Source organism: Pteropus medius, unplaced genomic scaffold (assembly GCF_902729225.1).
Source record: "Pteropus medius unplaced genomic scaffold, Ma_sr-lr_union100, whole genome shotgun sequence".
Taxonomy (NCBI): Eukaryota; Metazoa; Chordata; class Mammalia; order Chiroptera; family Pteropodidae; genus Pteropus; species Pteropus medius.
The window spans coordinates 3,074,108-3,094,174 of NW_024346150.1; the positions used below are offsets into that span (position 1 = coordinate 3,074,108).

The 20,067-nt window shown below is 35.3% G+C and overlaps 1 protein-coding gene and 1 pseudogene across 8 annotated transcripts in view; one reads left to right on the forward strand and one right to left on the reverse strand.

The window, feature by feature from the left end:
• TUT7 (terminal uridylyl transferase 7) overlaps positions 1–20,067 on the forward strand; it is a 51,229-nt gene that overhangs the window by 23,732 nt on the left and 7,430 nt on the right. For 5 of the 8 annotated variants that reach the window (XM_039875617.1, XM_039875622.1, XM_039875618.1 and 2 more), the window contains 14 exons: positions 898–984; positions 1,561–1,661; positions 3,317–3,374; positions 5,625–5,728; positions 6,369–6,458; positions 6,894–7,007; positions 7,182–7,259; positions 7,851–8,028; positions 10,298–10,345; positions 10,430–10,521; positions 11,907–12,022; positions 13,192–13,517; positions 15,595–15,656; positions 16,027–16,090. In XM_039875617.1, the coding sequence (XP_039731551.1) occupies positions 898–984; positions 1,561–1,661; positions 3,317–3,374; positions 5,625–5,728; positions 6,369–6,458; positions 6,894–7,007; positions 7,182–7,259; positions 7,851–8,028; positions 10,298–10,345; positions 10,430–10,521; positions 11,907–12,022; positions 13,192–13,517; positions 15,595–15,656; positions 16,027–16,090 (1,518 nt within the window). The remainder of the gene's footprint in view (positions 1–897; positions 985–1,560; positions 1,662–3,316; positions 3,375–5,624; positions 5,729–6,368; positions 6,459–6,893; positions 7,008–7,181; positions 7,260–7,850; positions 8,029–10,297; positions 10,346–10,429; positions 10,522–11,906; positions 12,023–13,191; positions 13,518–15,594; positions 15,657–16,026; positions 16,091–20,067) is intronic. The other 3 variants (XM_039875620.1, XM_039875624.1, XM_039875621.1) reach the window with 2 other exon arrangements.
• Positions 9,193–9,311, reverse strand: LOC120613058 (uncharacterized; annotated as a pseudogene).

The window sequence follows — 20,067 nt, forward strand, 5'->3', positions numbered from 1 at the left end:
TACTGTTCCATTTGGGACGTGCAGTAAATAATAGTTAAAGAAAGACAGGGAGGGAGGATCTTTTAAGTCTTAAGATTAGAGTACTGTCATTTCTCAACTGGTGTTTCTTGAAATGTTTTTCTAGGTACAGTTAGTATTTCAGGAAAAGTATTCCACAAGTCAAGTAGGGAATAATTCTCCCTACTGCTCCACCTCCCTTAGATATTCACAGAGCATAATAACATAGTAAAGCCTGAGAAATGTTATGGTAAAGAATTGGTTAAACTCTTTAATCCAACATTTTCAAAATTTGAGCATAGAATAGTTTCAGTTAACCCAATTTAATAGCCTACTGAACGGCCCTTTAAGAAGCATCAGTTTTGGGAAGCATTGATATACAGAAGTTTAAAGTTTTACAAAGAAAAATCATGTAAAGGAGAGGCATGCAACTGCTTTAGAGTGGAAGAACTTGAGACATCACATTGCTACATTTTAATGTGTCCGTCTATGCTAGAAGACACTTGTTCTTAACCAGTGATTTATTTTTTAAACCTTTTTGGAAGTTGTAAGCTATGAAAGGGTTCTTCCTAGAAAAAAATATATATGCACATGCTCTCAAACTTTTATAGTCAAACCTTGAGAGAGTTTCCTGAAGGCTGCCCTTATAGAGCCTTGGGTCTCTGTGAAAGCCAGTGCCAAAACCCTTGTTCAGATTAGTTTCCATTTCAGAAGCACTTCTTGGTGCTAGAATCTTTTTTTTTCTTTTTAAGGCATCCTCTTTATTGCTTATGCTGTCTAATGAAAAGACACAAAATTTGAGGTTTTTTTCCTTAAACCTATTAGGTTTTACTTTATTAAAATTTAGTTTTTCAGAGAATGTGAACAATCTTTGTTTCTGAATGTTTCTATTTTAAACAGAGGATTTTTCTCCAACTATTGTAGAAGATCAGGCTCGCGAACATATTCGGCAGAACCTAGAAAATTTCATAAGACAGGAGTTTCCAGGTAAATAATTTTTTACCTTTAAGTAAAGAAAGGTAGCGTGACTTTCCTTCAGAATGTGTACTTGTGTTACAAACATGTTATTTTTGAGAAAAAGGTGATCTTGCAGAGATGGGGACAGGCCTTCAGTTTTGTGATATACCTAGGATGGATGGTCTTTGGTCTGCCCAGTCCTTGTTTGCCAACTGAGAAGACAGCTGCAGTGTATGATTTCTCTTAGCAGATTCACAAGTGAATTTCATTTAGTATTAGAATCAAAGTTCATGCCTCTAAAATGTGAATTTATTTAGAAAATAGTAAGCTCACAATATTAAGTATGTTGAGGTGATCCACATTTTTCTTGAAGTATCCTTACATTTCAGAATAAAGTGGCACCTGGTATTCTTTCATGCCATATATGTTTTTATTTAAAGTAAATTTTGAGAAAAGGTAACAAATGATTGGTTAATAAGAATATAATAATAATGAGATTAATATAGGATAGTTAACTGGGCATTTGGATTCACAAGAAGGCCGTTTTAATCTGAAAATTAAATATACTCAGGTAATTAGTTATTATTTTTCATATATCCCTAACAGGAACTAAATTGAGCTTGTTTGGCTCCTCCAAAAATGGATTTGGGTTCAAACAGAGTGACCTTGACGTCTGTATGACAATTAATGGACTTGAAACTGCTGAGGTACCGTGACCACATAAACTTCCATTTGCTATGGCAGTGTGATTTGACAACCTTGACTGACAGTACAGCTGGGTATTTTCCAGATTTATCAGGGCATATCATATGGAGTATGCTATTTGGCACAATCTATGTGGACAAATACAGTAACAAATTTAGAGGTGAATGTGAGGAGTAGAAAGCCTTGTGCTTTCAACTTGTAGTACAAAGTAGATGTGAAAGTGACACCTGGAAATTCTAAAAAAGCTAAACCATGCTCTCCAATTGTCCCATTAACATGGCCACTAGGCCGACTTAGATGCATACACCTACATAAGTTTCTCTGAAAAGTTTGTTAGCTGCAGGCAATGAGATAATAGTGATGAGTGCTAACTAAACTTACAGTCCAGAGACTTAAATTGAAGACAGACTTGTTTCATCAGTCCTAACATATGTGATTTTTGGTTGATAATCTATAAAATGAAAATAATAATTCTGGTCCTCTCGCCTCAGGAGATTGATATACACATCAGTTTGGATCGTGTATGTGAAGAGTCAATAAACAATGGCCCACAGGCTAAATTTAGTGCACTGCCTGTTTTGTAAATACAGTTTTATTAGAACACAGTCACACCCCTTCATTTATGTATTGTCCACTGCCACTTTCTCTCTATAACTGAATTATTCAGTAGTAGTTATAGACTATGTAGCCCACAAAGCAGAAAAGGTGTCCAGCCCTAATGACTATGAAGGCATTTATAAAATATAAAATACTGGGGAAAGGTATAGCTGAGAAGTACTGAACCCCTATTCTTTAAAAATTTTTAACAGTCCAAATGCTGTATATCCAAAGGAGTAATGGTGCTATTGCTCAAGATATTTTTATGCCTTTTATTAGTTTCAAGTCTTTGTCTTTTGACAATGTTTCTAATTTGGGAAAATAACCAAAAATCATCTAGCCTGACTTCACTGAATAAAGTGGATAAGCAAAATTGGGTCCAATATATAGAATGATCTTATCGTGTATCATCAAGATCGAATTTTTTCATGACTTATAAACTGGTTTTGAAGGCATTTCTACAGTAAAATTTCAGATATAGTCTAGGGTGTATATATCCATCAAAAACACTTATATTGAAAAAGATCAACCCAAATATTTTTAAATATGATCTATTTGAAATATTTTATTTACATTAGCTGTACGACTTTTGTATATTGTATTTTTGGCTAGTACTGTGGAGAAATAGTCTGAACTTAGTCACTCTCCATAACAGTTCATCAGCTCTTAATTAAACTGTAACGAAAGTCTACCCAGAAGGAACTAGGGCACAGACGCTCTATCTTATTTATTCTGGTATATAAGATACTTTTTAGTGACATACTTACCTAGAGGGCAAAAATAGAGATCCTTACTGGTTCAGAGACTTTTCTGGGGGCTCTAATTTCAGCCTTTGTTGAGCCTCCAAAGGCAATTAGTAAGCAGAGTGTATGGGAGGGGGTTATATCCTTAGGAGATTTTCCTATGAATACCAATTAATGCTTGCCGAAAAGGGAAAAATGTATATAGAATGAGTTGAAATTAATTTTATTATTTCTGAAGGTAATGGAAACTATTTATAACCAGGTTAGGAACCTGTCTTCCATTTTTGATTTAGTAGTTTGTGCTTTTTTTGTTGCAGGGATTAGACTGTGTAAGAACTATCGAAGAATTGGCAAGAGTCCTCAAAAAACATTCAGGTAACTCTATACACTTTTCCTTAAAATATTTTTGTCTTGTTATTAGTATTTTGTTTTTCATACTTAGAATTTACCAATGCCAATGAAATAGTGGTTTATTTATAACATATTTGTGATATTTGTGTATTTTTGATAATAGTAAGTATTAAATAACTTCTGAGGAGAGAGTGCAAAATTATTGCATAGAGGAGGTTCATGGAAGAGATGGGCTTGTTCTGATCTCAGCTAATGATGGATATGATTTGAAAAGGATAGGAAGACAAGTCATTCTTAAGAGTGAGTAGATATGAACATGAGAATTACTGTAGTATATTTTGGAGGACAATAAGAAGATTGGTACATGTAGAGAGCAGTTTCAAATGGGAACGATTAGGAGATAAGGTAAAGTCTATAGATATTTAGAAGCCACTGAGGTTTCTTCAGGAGAAGAGGAACCCAATAAAAGAAAAACTTAAGCTTTTTAGGCAGCTAGTATAGTCTTTTAGGGAAGGTCTAATTTAAGTAATAGGGCAGAAAGACCTTAACCAAGTGCCAGTGGTCTGAAAAGGAAAAGGATATGAGAGATTCCAAAGGGAAATTTTCTAGATTTGGTAACTACAAGTAGGAAATAAGGATTCAGACTAAAGTCGAGGTGTTTGAAAAATGGGACTGTTTGCAGAAAACACCAGTGTGAGAGTAGTTTGCCATGAAGATAGAATCTTTGTGAGTTAACGGTCCAACAAGAAATTAGAAGTAATGGAGTTGTCAATCAGTATTGAAAAACAAAAGAAAAGTTTTGCATTGAAAGCCTTGAAGAAAGAGAAATAGACCAAGAATAAAACAATTCCAGAGGATCATTTGAAGAGTTGAAGACTAAGCTTTAATTTCTATGTGTAGAAATTAAGGAAAGACACTAAACAAGGAACCATTGGAATGATGAAATAAGGAATGTGATGATGTGCTGTGAATAAATCCTAGTGGATGACCTTATAAGTGTCATAATGGTTAACACTGTCAAGTTCTAGAATGAGAGGTAGGTAGAGAAAAAGGCTATCTAATTTAGAGGCAGTATAGCAAAGGAGTTGACAGGGGTTCTAGAATCAGACTTTCTGGTTTTAAATCTTGGCTTAGCCACTTGCTGGCTGTGTGATCCCAGAAAGTCATTCAACCTCTTGAGCACTCAGTTCCCCATCTGTAAAGTGACAATAGCAGATTCATTTTTCTGGGTCTGTTTCCTCAACTATTAGGTGAGGGTGAATAGTCTTAGGAAGTCATGTTTGTAAAGAATTTTAAGTACTCGGGAAATAGTAGCCCTTAAAATTACAGCCCTCCTTCTCCATTTCTCCAACCCATTCAATTATAGATGCTCTCAAACATGTCTTGCTGCTTCTCTTCATTCCCGTGCCACCGTGACAGTTCATGCCCAGATCATTTTTCATAATAGTTACCTTGCCTCTATTCCAGGTGCCTCCAGTCCATCCACTGCTGGGGTATTGTCTAAATAGATGTGACCAGTGATTCTCCCCTACTTATACTAGTTCATTGGCTTTTGTTTGCCTCTAAGGATTATTAGCAAAATATATCTTCTCTATTTGGGGTCTTCCAAATTTCTACCTCATCTCCTGTTACTTGTTATTCCTTTCTCTCAAATCTGCTCTGTAACCTGTACATGCCATTCCATTTCTGACATCTAACTTCCCATGTGCAGTTTTCCTTGCCTGGTAAATCCCCTCAGCCTCCTCTGTTTTGCCTGTTGTTGTTCCTTTCCAAAGCCTATGTCAGGCAATTTACTTCTGTCCTGTGAAATTGATTCCTTCTTTTTACTATCATAACCTCTATCTCCATGACAAGTAACATTTGCTTTAAGGATTCAGATGATTGCCTCATAGGCTTTTCTCCCTTCATATTAGATAGAGTCCTGTGAAGAGAGTAGGTAGGGCCTTCGTAATCCAGACTCTAGTAGTTTCCTATTTCGGTGTTGAGGAAATTGACAGCCCTACACACAGGCACATGACCCAGTGAGTTCCTAGAGGGCAGTAGTAGCTGCCTTATCGATTCTTGTACTTCACACATGAATGTGTTTAAGAAATGTAAACTTTGCCAGAAGAGTCTTCCCAAGTGTTTGTTGATAACAGAATTCTTTGACTAATCCTAGTGACTACAGTGAAACAAGCCAAAATTAGGTTTACTATTTTCTACTGGAACATTCATATAGGAGCAGCTATATGCCCAGCTGCTGTATTAATGATACTATCTTATTTCCTAATCTAGGTCTGAGAAACATCTTGCCTATTACAACAGCAAAGGTGCCAATTGTAAAGTTCTTCCATTTGAGAAGTGGTCTGGAAGTGGACATCAGTTTGTATAACACATTGGTAAGATATTCTCTAGGCTTTTTCTTTAGGAAGATTTAAAAGAGAATGTATGTCTCTTAATTTACAAAATCTCCAGTATAAGCTGTTCATTTCATTTTATTCATTCTTTCAGTAATTATTTATGAGTGCTTGCTGTGTTACTGGCAGTTTTCTTAGGCTGGGGATATAACAGAGAATTGAGTTACTGTTAGTGTTCATTTAAAATGAGGTCAGAGCAACAGGTACTTTTTGTTTGGTTTGAACTGTTTTAAATTTGAAGTTTGTGTGTTTGTCTTTGGTCTCCTACTTCAAGACTTTATGGGACTTCTCTGGCTCCTAAGAACATTTGATTTAAATAATCCCAGGTGGGTTGGGAGAATCTTCCATCTACTTAAAGGGAACTGATTATTTTAATAGCCCTTATTTTCTAGGAATGTTCGAACTAAGGAAATATTATTATGGATATCATTAAATCAAATGTCATGTATAATTCTTAATTATTATCTAGTAAGTTAATGAAGCTTGTCTTTGGGGAAAAATGCTTTCAGTCTAAAATGTCTTCATCCTAAAATAAATTACAGTGTAAACCTTTTCAGAATATTCCAGCTTAAAACTTTTTCTTCTAATTGATAGCCTTATAGTATAATTTCCCTTTTAACAGGCCCTTCATAACACAAGGCTTTTATCTGCTTATTCAGCCATTGATCCCAGAGTGAAATATTTGTGCTATACCATGAAAGTATTTACAAAGGTGAGTATGCTTCCTGTTGTGATTTATCAGGTAGTTTCACTGCATCTTCAGACTTTGTAGAAAACATTAAGTCTATATTTTTTCTAAAGAACCATACCCATGACAAATTCTTCTTTTAACTACTTGGGAAACCCTACTGAGCAATCTAAAGTTTTGTTGTCTTAAATTTTACATGGTAATATGATCTTGTTTGTGGCTGATTGTTCTACTGCTTTGTTGGGTTCTTTGTTTTGGTTTTGGGCTTTTTCTTTGTTTTACTTTATCTTTGATAGTCTTTCGATTGGTCTCATTTGGTTTTGTTGGCATATTTTAGCATTTGAAAATAATTTTTATTAGTACCCTATAGAAGCACCTTACTTTTAACGATAATAGAATAGCTGCAAAACAGAAAACATTGGTGATCTTTGCTTTGTTCCTCGATTTTCTTTCCTTTAGATGTGCGATATTGGTGATGCATCTAGAGGCAGCTTATCGTCATATGCATACACGCTTATGGTGCTATATTTTCTCCAGCAGAGGAATCCACCAGTCATTCCTGTCCTTCAAGAGGTATTAGTAAAAGAAATTGTATTTCTCATCTATAAAGCTGGGTCATCTTTGAGCCCTCTTTCTTCTCAAAAATTCCATGATTCTGTAGTTAAATTTTTAACTGTTTTTCTACAAGTTTTTGTATCAATGCATTAAGTTTGTAATCCATACTAATAGTTTAAAAATTAATTGCAGATATACAAAGGTGAAAAGAAACCTGAAATATTTGTTGATGGCTGGAATATTTATTTTTTTGATCAAATAAATGAACTGGTACGTATTTTAAGAGTAAAGATTTTTTTTTACATCCTTGACTAAAAGTTAACTATGCTGTAGTGTAGTTGGTCAGCAACTCAGATTATCACTTGTTATATTTATTTATATTATATTAGTAAAAAAATCTAGCATATACAGATGTTTCCTTTGAAAACATTTTTACTAAGCCAGGTGAGTTTTTAGGGACTATTTATATCCATGATTTCTTTAATGCCTTAGTAATTCCAAACAGTTCAGTAACTTTATTCCAAATGAACAAATATTTGCTCTGTGGTTTTGTACAGAGAGTTTGGAAAGACTTTGCGTTATCACCAAGGCTCTTAAAGTTTATTTACAGATTCTTCCACTAACATACATTCTGAGACTTGACATTTAAAACCCTGGGCTCTCCCTATTTCCAGGTCATAGAGTAGAGTTTAATAAACTCATGTAAATGGTATTTTCAATGTGAAAGAAAAGTTATATAAATTATATTTTTTATATATTTAAACTCTAGTTAATTAGAAATAAGTCTAAATTTACTCCGTAAAAATACAGTTGAATATCGATATTAATAACATGATATCTCTTGTTCCCATCTATTTCTAGCCCACCTGTTGGCCAGAATATGGAAGAAATACAGAATCTGTTGGGCAGCTCTGGTTGGGACTTCTTCGTTTTTATACAGAGGAATTTGATTTTAAAGAACATGTTATTAGCATCAGAAGAAAAAGTCTGCTTACAACTTTTAAGAAACAGTGGACCTCGAAATACATTGTTATTGAAGGTGCAATTAAAATCAAAACTTAAAGTTGAATAGAATATAGAGTTTGAACTATAAAGGCATTGTTCTTCATCGTCCCAGAACTCTTCCAGGGCAGTCCCTGAGCCACTGATTGGGATGTGCAGCACAGCCATCCCGTTACTGTCTGCATTAGGTAGAGGTGACAGTTTGCAGCCTAAAGATTTATTTTTAAGTGACTGATGCCCCAGTGTGGGGCCTCTCACAAATCTAAAAGTCTTTGGTCACCATGACAAATCTTTTACTATTGTCGAAGACTTACTGGAGAATAAGGAAGGTCACAATAGAGATAAGCCAGCTTCAAGATAAATGGAACTTTAAAAACCTAATTGAGGGTTTGAAGAGTGCTACTACTAGTGAATTTTCAAGATCTTTATTTGCTATTAATGGAAGATTCTGCTATTAGTACCATTTGATGTTTGTAAACTGACTATTTTCAGTTTGTGAAATTTTAATTTTAAAAACAAAAAAATGGAGTTTAAATGCTTATAATGAACTGAGAAATGGCTTAAATATTTTGTTGATTTTAATCTTTAATCCTTTTTTTTAATATTGTCTTATCACCTAAATAATATGTGTTACTCTAGGTTATGCTTTCATCATTACTTCTGCCTAGTGACAGTATTATAATGTGAACATTTGTAAAATGAAATTCAGATCACAATGAGTTATAGATGTGGTTTTAACTTTTTAGTATCTCATATGGCCAAAACATAGAACTTTGTTTTATCCTGTTCCATTGTCTCAGTGGGTTCTCATGGTCTGCCAATTTTTAATGTTTTGCTTTTAATTTTGGAAGCATTATTATCTTTACTTTTCCAATGAGCCATTGGAATAGGCTAAACTTAAAGACTTTTAACTAGCTGTCCTAGAGTTGAGAAATTTTAGTGGTGGTAGTAGCAGTGTTTGTACCTATACAGTAGTTTAAGATTATAGTATCTCTACTACCCCAAGCAAACAACCAAAAATATGTACACATGTACACGCATAAAAATCACGAGAAGAAAGCATGACCAAACAAACCACCAAGGAAGAAAACTTCTCATAGTAATATTTTTTTTTTTTTTTTTAGGCAAGGCAATCCTTGGTTGACCTCACAGATTTCAAGGACCTTGTCAGCTTACAATCTCTTATTTTTTTATTTTTTTACGCCTACAGAACCTGGTCTTCCTAGGTGGTCTCCCATTCAAGTACTAACCAGCCCCAACCCTGCTTAGCTTCTGAGATCAGATGGGATCGGGTTTGTTCAGGGTAGCATGGCCTTAGATTCATAGTAAATAAAAGTGTAGGGCTATGCTGAGGGAAGGATCCTATGCTCCGGTACTGTTAGTGAGATACCCTGGTCATCCTACATTGGAATCGTGACAGATAACCAAAAGGGTGCCTCTTTTTGCTTCTTTACTGTTTTTGTATATGTGTGAAATTCTTCATTTTTTCAGCGCAATGATCCCCCAAAAGATTTTATGGCTTCTTTGCTTTCTTGAATAGGTTTTTAGGCATTTATAGGAAATAAATATCTATATATTATGTTTAAATTATGAATTATTTTAAATTACTTATAAAGTAGATTATTGATTTAGAAAGTGCTTTACACTCATTTATTTTACCAATTTTTTCAGTTTTCACATCTTTGAAATCATCTTTTTCATCATTCTACTAGTTTGTGGGTCATCTAACAAATAATGTTGCAGACCACAACATATATGCACTCAACTAAGATGTTCGAGTGTAGATACTTGTGATTATATGGGAGTTCTTATATGAAGCTTTTACTAGAAATTGAGATCCAAGTAGCCATTGCTTGTGTTATGTTTTAATTTATCTTGAGAGTGCATTTTATGATATCCATGATGAATTATTTTCTAAAGTGATCTTTAAAAAGCTTGTTAGTTGGCAGGAACATTTAGCACTAAAATGTTTTAAATATATTTGTGATCTCTATATGAATCTAACACTAACATCAAGTAATATCAGGTTAATATTAGTCTTCTCCAAACAATATTTTATTCAGAATAAAACAACTCCTCGTATTATGGATGACTTTATAAGGATTCAGATATGAAGCAACACCCTCTTCTGATGGACACTTTTGAGAAAAAAACTTGCCTTAGATTCAGGAATATATATTACTTAGCTGTATAACCTATTTGAAACTCATTAAAAAGGAATTCATTTAATATTTTTATTAATGACTAATTATAGTGGGATTTTTATTTTGATTATCTTATCCTTTTTTTTGTTATTGTTAACTTAGATCCTTTTGATTTGAATCATAATCTTGGAGCTGGATTATCAAGGAAAAGTAAGTTAACTTTGTTTGTAAATATTAATGTGATCTCCTTTCCTTTTAATCCATCTAATTGAGCACTTACTGTTTTCTTCTTAGTGACAAATTTTATAATGAAAGCATTTATTAATGGCAGAAGAGTGTTTGGTATTCCAGTTAAAGGATTTCCAAAGGATTACCCCTCAAAAATGGTAAGTGTCTGTTGGAAATACCAAAAAAAACAATTCTAAGAACCTTTGTTAATCACCAGGTACCACTTTATTTTAGTAATTACTTAAATGCTCTGAAAGTCTGGTAGTATAGGCAAGAGAGACAATTACAACACAAATTCCTAAAAACCTTTTTTGAAACATCCCTGTTTTGAGGCAATTTTTCAGAACAGGGAGAAATAGCCAGAACTAGCATTTGGGTGGAAAAATTAATAATTTTGGTGCTGCTTCTTTTCCCTGGTAACACAGATAGGTGGCGCTGTTGTGTCACCAGTATTCCGTTTATGCCAGCCTCTGCCAAGCCCAGTTGGCACATATATGAGGACATCCTCCACTCTCATATGAAGTCTAGATGTTTTGCATCTGCTGGCAAAGATTAATAAATCTCTTAATGGGACTAGGAGAGAGACATTGTTCCTGTGCTAGAAAACAGTCTGTTCTGAGGTAAACCGATACTCAGGTTTCTATGGAACCGCACTCATTGAAAACAAAACGAAATTACACTGTGAACATTTATTTCAGTGAGAGGAAGGGGCTTAGGAGCCAGAGGGTTTTATGTTTAAAGTCATGTTTTTCCGCATTAATTTTCTGAATAAAACACTTTTAATGAACCTTAAGCGTATGTTTATATAACCATATTCAGCATTTGATTACATCTGGGCATCTAGCATTTGCTAGATAATATTGTGGCAGTCTTCTAATGCTTCTGAAACTTATTCAAACATCACCTGGGGATTTTGTTAAATGCAGATTCTAATTCAGGAGGTCGGGGCCAGGGGCCCACGACTTCGTATTTCTTACAAATTCCCAGGTAATATTGATGCTACTGGTCCCCACCTTAATTTCGGTGACAGAGAGGCTAGAGTCCAGATCGTTGTCTTTCCTTTCTTCTTATATTTTTCCTCAGAAGCCACAACAAAGCAACAACACATAGCTCCTTTCTTTTTCTCTATAATCCATGTAATACAAATCATGTTTTTCATTCATTATGTTTTAATCTTTTCATTCTTTTGAGAAAAACGAAACCTTTACACTTGGCTTAATTTTTCTCAAGTCCTGGGGCAGCTGACTCATGGGGATATATAATGCTCTTATTTAGATTTGTGCTGGGGAAAAAAGCTACCTCTATGATTAGGGTTAAACAGAGTTCAGCATGATGAAAAGGAATAAACAAATGCAATTTAAAACTCTCCTGAATTAAATCTCTTAATGATTTCAGATTTTGAAATTAAACAGTATAAATAATATTTACTAAAATAACAGTATGTCAGTGTTGAGATATAAGATCCCTGAATGTTATCGGGTTAGTTTTTGTATTTCGATCTCACGTTAATAGTTCAGATTTGTATATATTTATGTTTTGCTAGGAGTACTTTTTTGATCCAGATGTGCTAACTGAAGGAGAGCTTGCCCCAAATGATAGATGTTGCCGAATTTGTGGGAAAATTGGACACTTCATGAAAGACTGTCCTATGAGGAGAAAGTAAGTAAATGTACAAAAGAGGTGGTTTTGTTTTTATGTTCTTACTGGGCCAGTTTTTAAAAGAGGTTCTATTACAACAAAATTAACTTGTAAGAAATTGAGCACTTCAAAGATAAATTTAAGATTTTTTACAATAAAAATGACTTGAGTTAAAATGTCGCTTTAAATGTAGATGACAAGGATTGACTCCAGTGTACAGGTGACAGTCTCCCAATCACCTTTCTTAATTTTAGTCATGACTCTAGTCATTACTCAGTCATTTGGCCATCAGCCTCTCCAGCCAGGATGGAGGAAGAAAATAAAAAACTAAAATTCTTCCCTTTTACAGCAGTGAGAAATTCAGGATCATTTCATCAGTCAATGAAAAGTAAAATTAGTTCTTTCAGGGGGTCAATAACACTTTTTAATGTACAATAACTGGGTGTGCCATATTGAGATTTAGACTCACTGACAGTTTACAGACTAAAGTATCCTTCATTTGTACACAGTGTAATCCTTAATAACTGACTCAGTTTGGTCATCGTGCTTTCTTCTGGTGATGTTTGCAGGAGGGCAAAGGGACGTTTTTGGTTGCTCACTTGGAACATATTTGGGTGGTGGTGCTGTTTTTAACTGGACAATAATATGCTCATTTAAAAACATGCCACTTAAAATAAGTCACCATCTGGAATTTGAAGCCCTTATTTAGTACTTTTGTTTTTATTCAGATAATAGTCACTGATGGTGTTAGACAAGGAAGAAATTATTTTAACATTTTAGGAACCTAAATCTCCTTGTAATCATTATTTCCTTGTGAACTTAAAGTTTCATGTCTCAAATTTCTGGTGTCTAAAAATGCTAATAGGTGAGAAGGTTCAAGAAATCACGCAAAGGATAAGTTGAGTTTCTTTATATCAGTATCAAAGTAGGTGTTGAACCAAGGAATTCCATTAATTGCAAAAACTGGTTTTACAGCATTGGAGTAATTGTGAAAATGGGAGGGGGTGGGGCAGTGGGGATGCCCTGAGGTTGCTTCTTAATAGAAAAGGTGGACTTAGATTTGTTAAATTCTTATTTTGCCCTCTGTTACCTTCCATTTCTGGTTATTTCCTAAACCTGGAATTGTCTTAATATTTTGTTACGTTTCTGTTTAGATTTATTTTAATAGTATTATATCTCTGCTCCTATAGAGTAAGACGACGGCGAGATCAAGAAGATACCCTGAACCAAAGATACCCTGAGAACAAAGAGAAAAGAAGCAAAGACGACAAAGAAACTCAAAACAAGTACACAGAGAGGGAGATGTCAACAAAAGAAGAAAAGCCTGTGCAGTGCACACCTCAGAAAGCCAAGCCAGTGAGGGCAGCTGTCGACCTGGGGAGAGAGAAAATGCTCAGGCCACCATTGGAAAAATGGAAGAGACAGGATGACAAAGACTTAAGAGAAAAACGTTGTTTTATTTGTGGAAGGGAAGGGCACATTAAAAAGGAATGCCCACAATTTAAAGGCTCTCCAGGTATGGACACCAATCACACCTTGATGTTTGCACTCACATCTCAAGGGAAATCTCTTTTGTAGAGTTCTTTTACTATTTTAGTTATATTTATTACTCTAACAAATCTAATTACTCAAAAAGATTTTATTTTTAAGAAAGTGAAGTCTCCCACTCCCCTTTCAATTCTGATCTTCTATGGTCTTAATCACGTATTCCTGGTTTTATTTAGAGGCTTATGGAAGTCATTTAGTTGACTTTTTAAATAAGATTATCAATGAAGTGAAAACCCAGTCATCCCCAGTACCTAAAAAATGTAGCCTGAGTGGCTATGAAACAAGCTATAACTTGAGCTTCGCTACTTAGTATGTGCACTTTTGATATCAAAGCACTGCCCAGCCATGGAGAAGGCATAAAGTTACCTCAAGACACTGTACTGTGTACAGTGAGCCATTTGTATTTCTATTTAGTTACATTCATGCGCATGCATAGAAAAGGGACTAGAAGGAAATAGGTTACACAGTTAACAGTGATTCTAACTGCAGAGGAGAATTAGGAAGATTTTATCTTTAGATTTTATCATTTAACTGTTTTTCTGCAATAAGCACGATTAATATGATGAGGAAAAAGTACATTGTCAGTAGTTCAAAATCATCTATAAATCTCGCCCCTTTAAGTTGTTAGATCTGAATTGGCCCGTTGTATTAAATGTGTCGAATGTTGAGAGCACCTTTTTAACAGACTGTTAAGAGTAGGGATACTTTGTGTATATATAAGGTATGATTTACAAGAAATGTATACATTTTCACTCAGAACAAACCTGCAAAACGACGGGCTTTGATTAGTTCAGAAAAGAAACTCTGAGACATAATTTTTTTGATTAAAGTAATAACCCCGTTCCTGTCCTTGATTGTGTATATTTGTGGACATCATAAAGAAGTGTCAGCACTTATGACAGTTTCCTTAAAATGCTCACTCTAGTGTTAATTGTTCCTGGGACACTAATACCTCTTTCTCATTTTATTATATATCAGCAATAAAGTGTCTCTTTTTAAGACAGAAAATTTTAGATCATGTATGATTTTTTTTTTTCCCCAAAAAGAAGCTTTCTATGGCAAGAAATATATTTTTAAATTATTTAATTATTGGTTTTAAAAATAGGACTTAAGTGTTTGTGGAAAATACAATTTGTCCTACTTTTAAGAAACTCAGATAAATTCAAATTTAAACTTTTTTGCCCTGACTTGGAACATAGGCCAGGATCAGATGATTCTCTTTTATAATTCTAAGAGGTAAATACATTTAAAAGAAATTAAACTACTAGAAAAGCTGATATTCATTGAGTGCTTACTTTGGGTCAGGCACTATTTTAAGTACTTTTCATGGGTAATCTCATCTAATTTTCACCACAGCCCCATTAAATGTGATATTATTAATGTCCCTGTTCACAGATGAGGAAACTATAAACAATATAAATAAGATGTAATAAAATTTTACCAAAATTATTTTTGTAAGCTACCCTTCAGAGGAACTTGAAGCACATATAATTGCGTTCCTCTTAGGTACAACAGAGTGGTGAAGGAATACCCCTACAGTCCCCCAGCATTGATGAATTTCCTCTTCTAGTGAGTTTTAAGTTTACTAGTAGAGCTCTCAAAACAGAGCAGTGGCAGTGATTCTGGCAGGCTGGGGCAGCAGCAGCAAATCAAAGAGAGGATATCTTCAGGCAGAAATAGAGTATTATCACCCTAAGGAAAAGCACTAGAATCTTGTTTCTTCAGAACAGAGTATTTATTTACACATGAAAATCAATGATTTCTCATATTATAAAAGTAAAATGAGGGAGGGGTGGGGCTAGAGTGTGGTGAATTTCCTCCAGTAGCAATTAAAATTAATCAGCTGCTGCTTCCTGTCTAAAAATTATACAGCTCCCTCTCATTTCTTCAAATACATTATTGTTTTGTCCACACAATATACCGAGTAGAGCTTCTGTCATATCAACAGAAAATCTTTCTGTGAAAGTTTGATAACAGGTCGTCTGCTTTCAATTTAAAGTAGGAACAGAAAGTGCTAATTTCTTTCTCGGGTATGTCTAAATCAGGTTGTGTATTTGGAGCCCCTTCTTCACCTAGCCCTTTGAGACCAGCTGGCACATTTGTTCAGGTAAACCTAGCTCAAACCTGAGCAAGGAGCCTTTCCGTCAACTGTCTATTCAGCAAACATTTACTGATTGCTGGCCGCTCTGTGCCTGGTCTACGAGGTGCTGGGTAAGCCCAGGCCCTGCCTCCTTCCTTCTGGCTAACCCTCTGGACTCCCTTACTCTGCCCTCAGCATAGTGCATCAAGGAGGCTTGCTATGCACCAGATGGCAGGGCGCGCTTAAAGGATTCCTGCATATGTGTCTTGCTTTTCAATTAACTTGCAAGGTTCTGCCACCCACATGCCTAATTTCAGCTCTCCTTGGATATGGTTAGCTTTAAGGCTGTTTCAGATATTCCTTTCAATTTTGTAAACCAGTCTATTTCATTTTTTAGGCAGTGCCTTTACATGAAGACAAAAAGAAACAAAAAACAACTATATTTTTGAGTCCCCAGTCAGGTATGTGGGTTTTAAAAAAATGTATGTTATTTTATTTACTGCATAGTTTACCACATGCCTTTCAGACCCTTCTTTTGAATAAGTGGTTTTGACAGGGATTGAACTTCAGAATCACTTGGGGAACTTAAAAAATACTGTTGCCTGCCCCCACCTTCATTCCTAAATCAGATGCTTCAAGGGTTAGGCTTGGGCCTTTGTATTTTTTAAGTATTCTAGGTGATTCTTATACCATCCCTGAATAGAAACATAGTCTTTAATTAATTTGTTCCTCTCTGATGCTTTTTGTTACTACTTCGAAATTGCCACTTGTCAGCAGTGTAATCTTCACCATGAACCGAAGTAAGGAAAGAAATTAATTATTGGCCTCAACTCTACACTGTCACTCAGCTAAAGTCATTTATTCGTTTCTTCAACAAATATTTATTAAGCCCTCCCACCCACCCACATTCTTGTCGGAAGAGATACATAAATATTTCATGTAATGACAGATTCTAAGAACTGTAAAGCAGGAAAAGAGAAAAAGAGAATACTGGATAGAGAGATGACCTTTCTGATAAAGTAACATTTAAATTTAAGCAAAGAATCAAATGGAAAGAAGGAGCAGTTCAAAGGGAAATTGAAGTTAAACTGTCATAGCAGAACTAAAAACAGTTTTTGTCCTCTGGCATCACTGAGTAGAATGAGCAGGAGGAGGGAGGTGGTCAGATTAGATAGGTCTGGATCAGTAGCACCTTCAGCAATGGTAGGGACAATTTTTTTTTCTCAAAATGAGATGGGCAGCTGTTGGAGGGTTTTGAGCAAAGTAGTAGTATTATCTGAATTGTTTTAAAAGGGTCATTATGGCTGCTGCAAGGAGGTGAGGGTAAAAATTCAAATCAACAAGGAGGCTCCTGAAGTAGTTCGAGGGAGAGATGGTGACAACTTAGACTTGGGTGGAAGTGGTGGAGGAAGTGAGGGCTAGTCATGTTCTGGATACAGCAGGTCCATGAATAACATTTTGTTCAACATTTCATTACAGCGTTAAGGTAGGAACTTAACTCTTGTTTATATTGATTAGCCTATGATGAATTGGTTTCATACATAGTTTCATTTATGTGGTAGAACCTATCCACGACATTGAGGACTTAACGGTATTTTAAAGGTAGCACCAATATGATTTGTTGATGGGTTGGATGACAAAATATGACAGGAAAATGAATCAAGGTGACACTGTGATATTTGGCCTGAACAGCCAGAAAAAATGGAGGTTGAATTTCTTCTGCTGGGGAACACTCAGGAAGAGCATTTTGTGGGGAGAAAGTTAAGTTTTAGACACATAAGTTTAAGAGACCTGCTAGATGTCTGGGCCGAGATGCTGAGTAGCCAGTTGGATATTCGAGCCTCCAGGTGGAGGTAGAAATTTGAGAATTATCAGTGTATAGACAGTATTTAAAGACCTGGGTCTGAGTGAGGTCCCCTAAGAAGTAAATGCATATAGAAAAGAGAAATTTAGAGGCTCAGGGAAAATAAACAAAGGAGACAGGGAAAATGGTCAGGGAACAGAAGCAGCAAGAGAGCTGGGACCTGGAGTCTAAATGGAGAAAGTACCTCAAAGAGAAGAGATTGACCATTTGTGCTGATTGCTGCTCATAGATCTCATATAGTTGACTGGAGGATTAAGCATTGGATTTGGCAATGCAGAAGTCACTGGTGACTTTGAAAAGAGCCAGTTTTTTGGAGTAGAGGGGAGAAAAAACTGATTGCAGGGAATTCTAGTGAGAAATGCTGGAAAAGGAATTATGGGCAATGTAACTTCAGCTGTGGGTATAAAAGCACCAGGTTCCCCCTTCCCACCAGGTCCCCAGGTCTATGGACAGAGAGTAAAGGGGAGGGGAAACCCAGGAGGCTCTGAAGGTCTTTTTCTGATGTTTCAGGAGTGCTTTTGAGTCCTGAAGGGGAAGGGAGAAAATTGAGGGGAAAAAGTAAAGTAACTTTAACATACTAAGCAACTTTTCTAGATTTTTTTAGTGAAAAGAGATTGAACTATGAACTTGATAATAAACGTTCTGAGTTCTGGCTTGCAGATCCTCTTAGTAACTTGGCTTTTTATCTCCCCCACCTCCCCCAACCCCACATTCTCCCTTCTCTGCTCCCCCATCCCTCCCTCCCTCTCCCTCTCTCTGTTCTCATCTTGTTCAATAAAGTAGGGTTAAAGGAGAGAAATTATATAAGCAAGTAAAGCATGTGTAGTCTTTTTACTTGATTGTATAATTTGTGAGAAAAGTTAGGTTTTTGAAATTTAAAACTTCAAGATAATCTGACATTTTTGTATGTCATGTAAAACAACTCACAACTTTTATGTATTATATATTGCTAATGTGCAAACAATTGTTTGCTTTTAGATTGGAAAGATGCTGTGTTAGTTACAAAGTGTAAAGTCAAACCTGTCTCTACCATCAAGTGTCAGTTATGGAGAAAAAGCACTCTGAGATCCTCAGCAGCCTGCTAAATCCTCAAGTAAAGAGAGCTCCTCTCTGCTTTTACCAGCCCAGTCTGAAATAAGTCAGGGCACAGTGATCTCAACCTGGGAAAGCTAAGAAAGCTCCAGGAGAGGAATGTATAGTTGTCTCTATGTTGAATGTTAACAGGAGAAAAATAAATGGAATTATTAAGTTATTTAACTACTTCCATTTTTCTTAGTACCAAAGTGAATTATCTCAAATGTATAAAATCTAAAAAATAGCATTTACTTTTAAGATACATGAATTTTACAATTTCTTTTAATGATTGGGGGCACATTTGAAGTGGGATCAAATCTTTACAATCAAAATTGAAAAGACATGGGGGTTGAGGTTGGTTTACAGAGTGAGGTCAGATGATTCAAATAGAAGGAAAAATCTTTAAAAGAATTGCCACCTTTATTCAAAAGGGGAATGGTGTACATGAAAAGCAGAGAAACAAGAGGCCCAAAGAGAAAGTTAGAGCAGCTGTTTCCGGAGAATGTTTTATGATTGTTCTCAGTAGAATGCATGGACTTAAAAACAAGGAAAATTCTACTGGGAAACCCCCGAAATCAAATAGGCAGAAGTAAAATGAGAGTGGGACCTATTGTGAGACTCATTGATTGACAATGAGAGCAGCCATGAAAGATAGATGAGGAAATTGACAGGTTGCCCCTGGAAGAGCATTGTTTCCCACATTATGTGAGTTTGAGGGTCGCATAGTCAGCCAGCATACATAACAAAAAAGAGTATCAATTTTACAAGTTTCAGCCTTGAATAGATATTTCTAGAACATTTATATAGGAAAAATACTGATTCTTGCTTAGTCATTTTTTTGCCGAGGATAAAGTGTTTTAAGAGCATCGGCTCTGCAGTCAGATTGCATGATATGATTTCTAGCTTTGTGATCTTGAAAAACCTACTTAGCTTCCACTTGCCTCAGTTTCCTCATCTGTTATAAGGGGATGATAATAATAAATAATACCTGACTTGTAAGGATGTTGAGAAATCCATGTAAAAGCACTTAGAACAGCACCTGCAGGTAGGAAGAAGAGAGTAGAGATTTGTGGGGATGGTGATTGCATTGATATTCCTACAGGGCTTGTATCAGCATTGCTCCTGCTAAAGGTTTTACTATCTTGCAAGTAGAATTGTATTGTAGTTTTATAAAAAAAATTTTTAAGTGGTGGTAGAATACAGATGTTGGTCATTATACCTAGAAATGACGTTACCAATTGACAGTAAGTTAAGATTTCTGTAATTATCTTCTGAGTAAGAGACTTACATATTTATAAATCTTTCGAGAAACTAAAACTTAAATTTACTACAGGAAGAAATTAATACAGTATTGGGGTGGGACCATTTATAGGTAGTTAAAAGCTATCCTTTCCATTAAATTAAACTCTTCATGTAAGTATATGACAGCTATTAAGACTGTCAAATTTATCCATGGCAAATTTACCTAAATTATATATGTTGTTACAAGTATGAAATGTG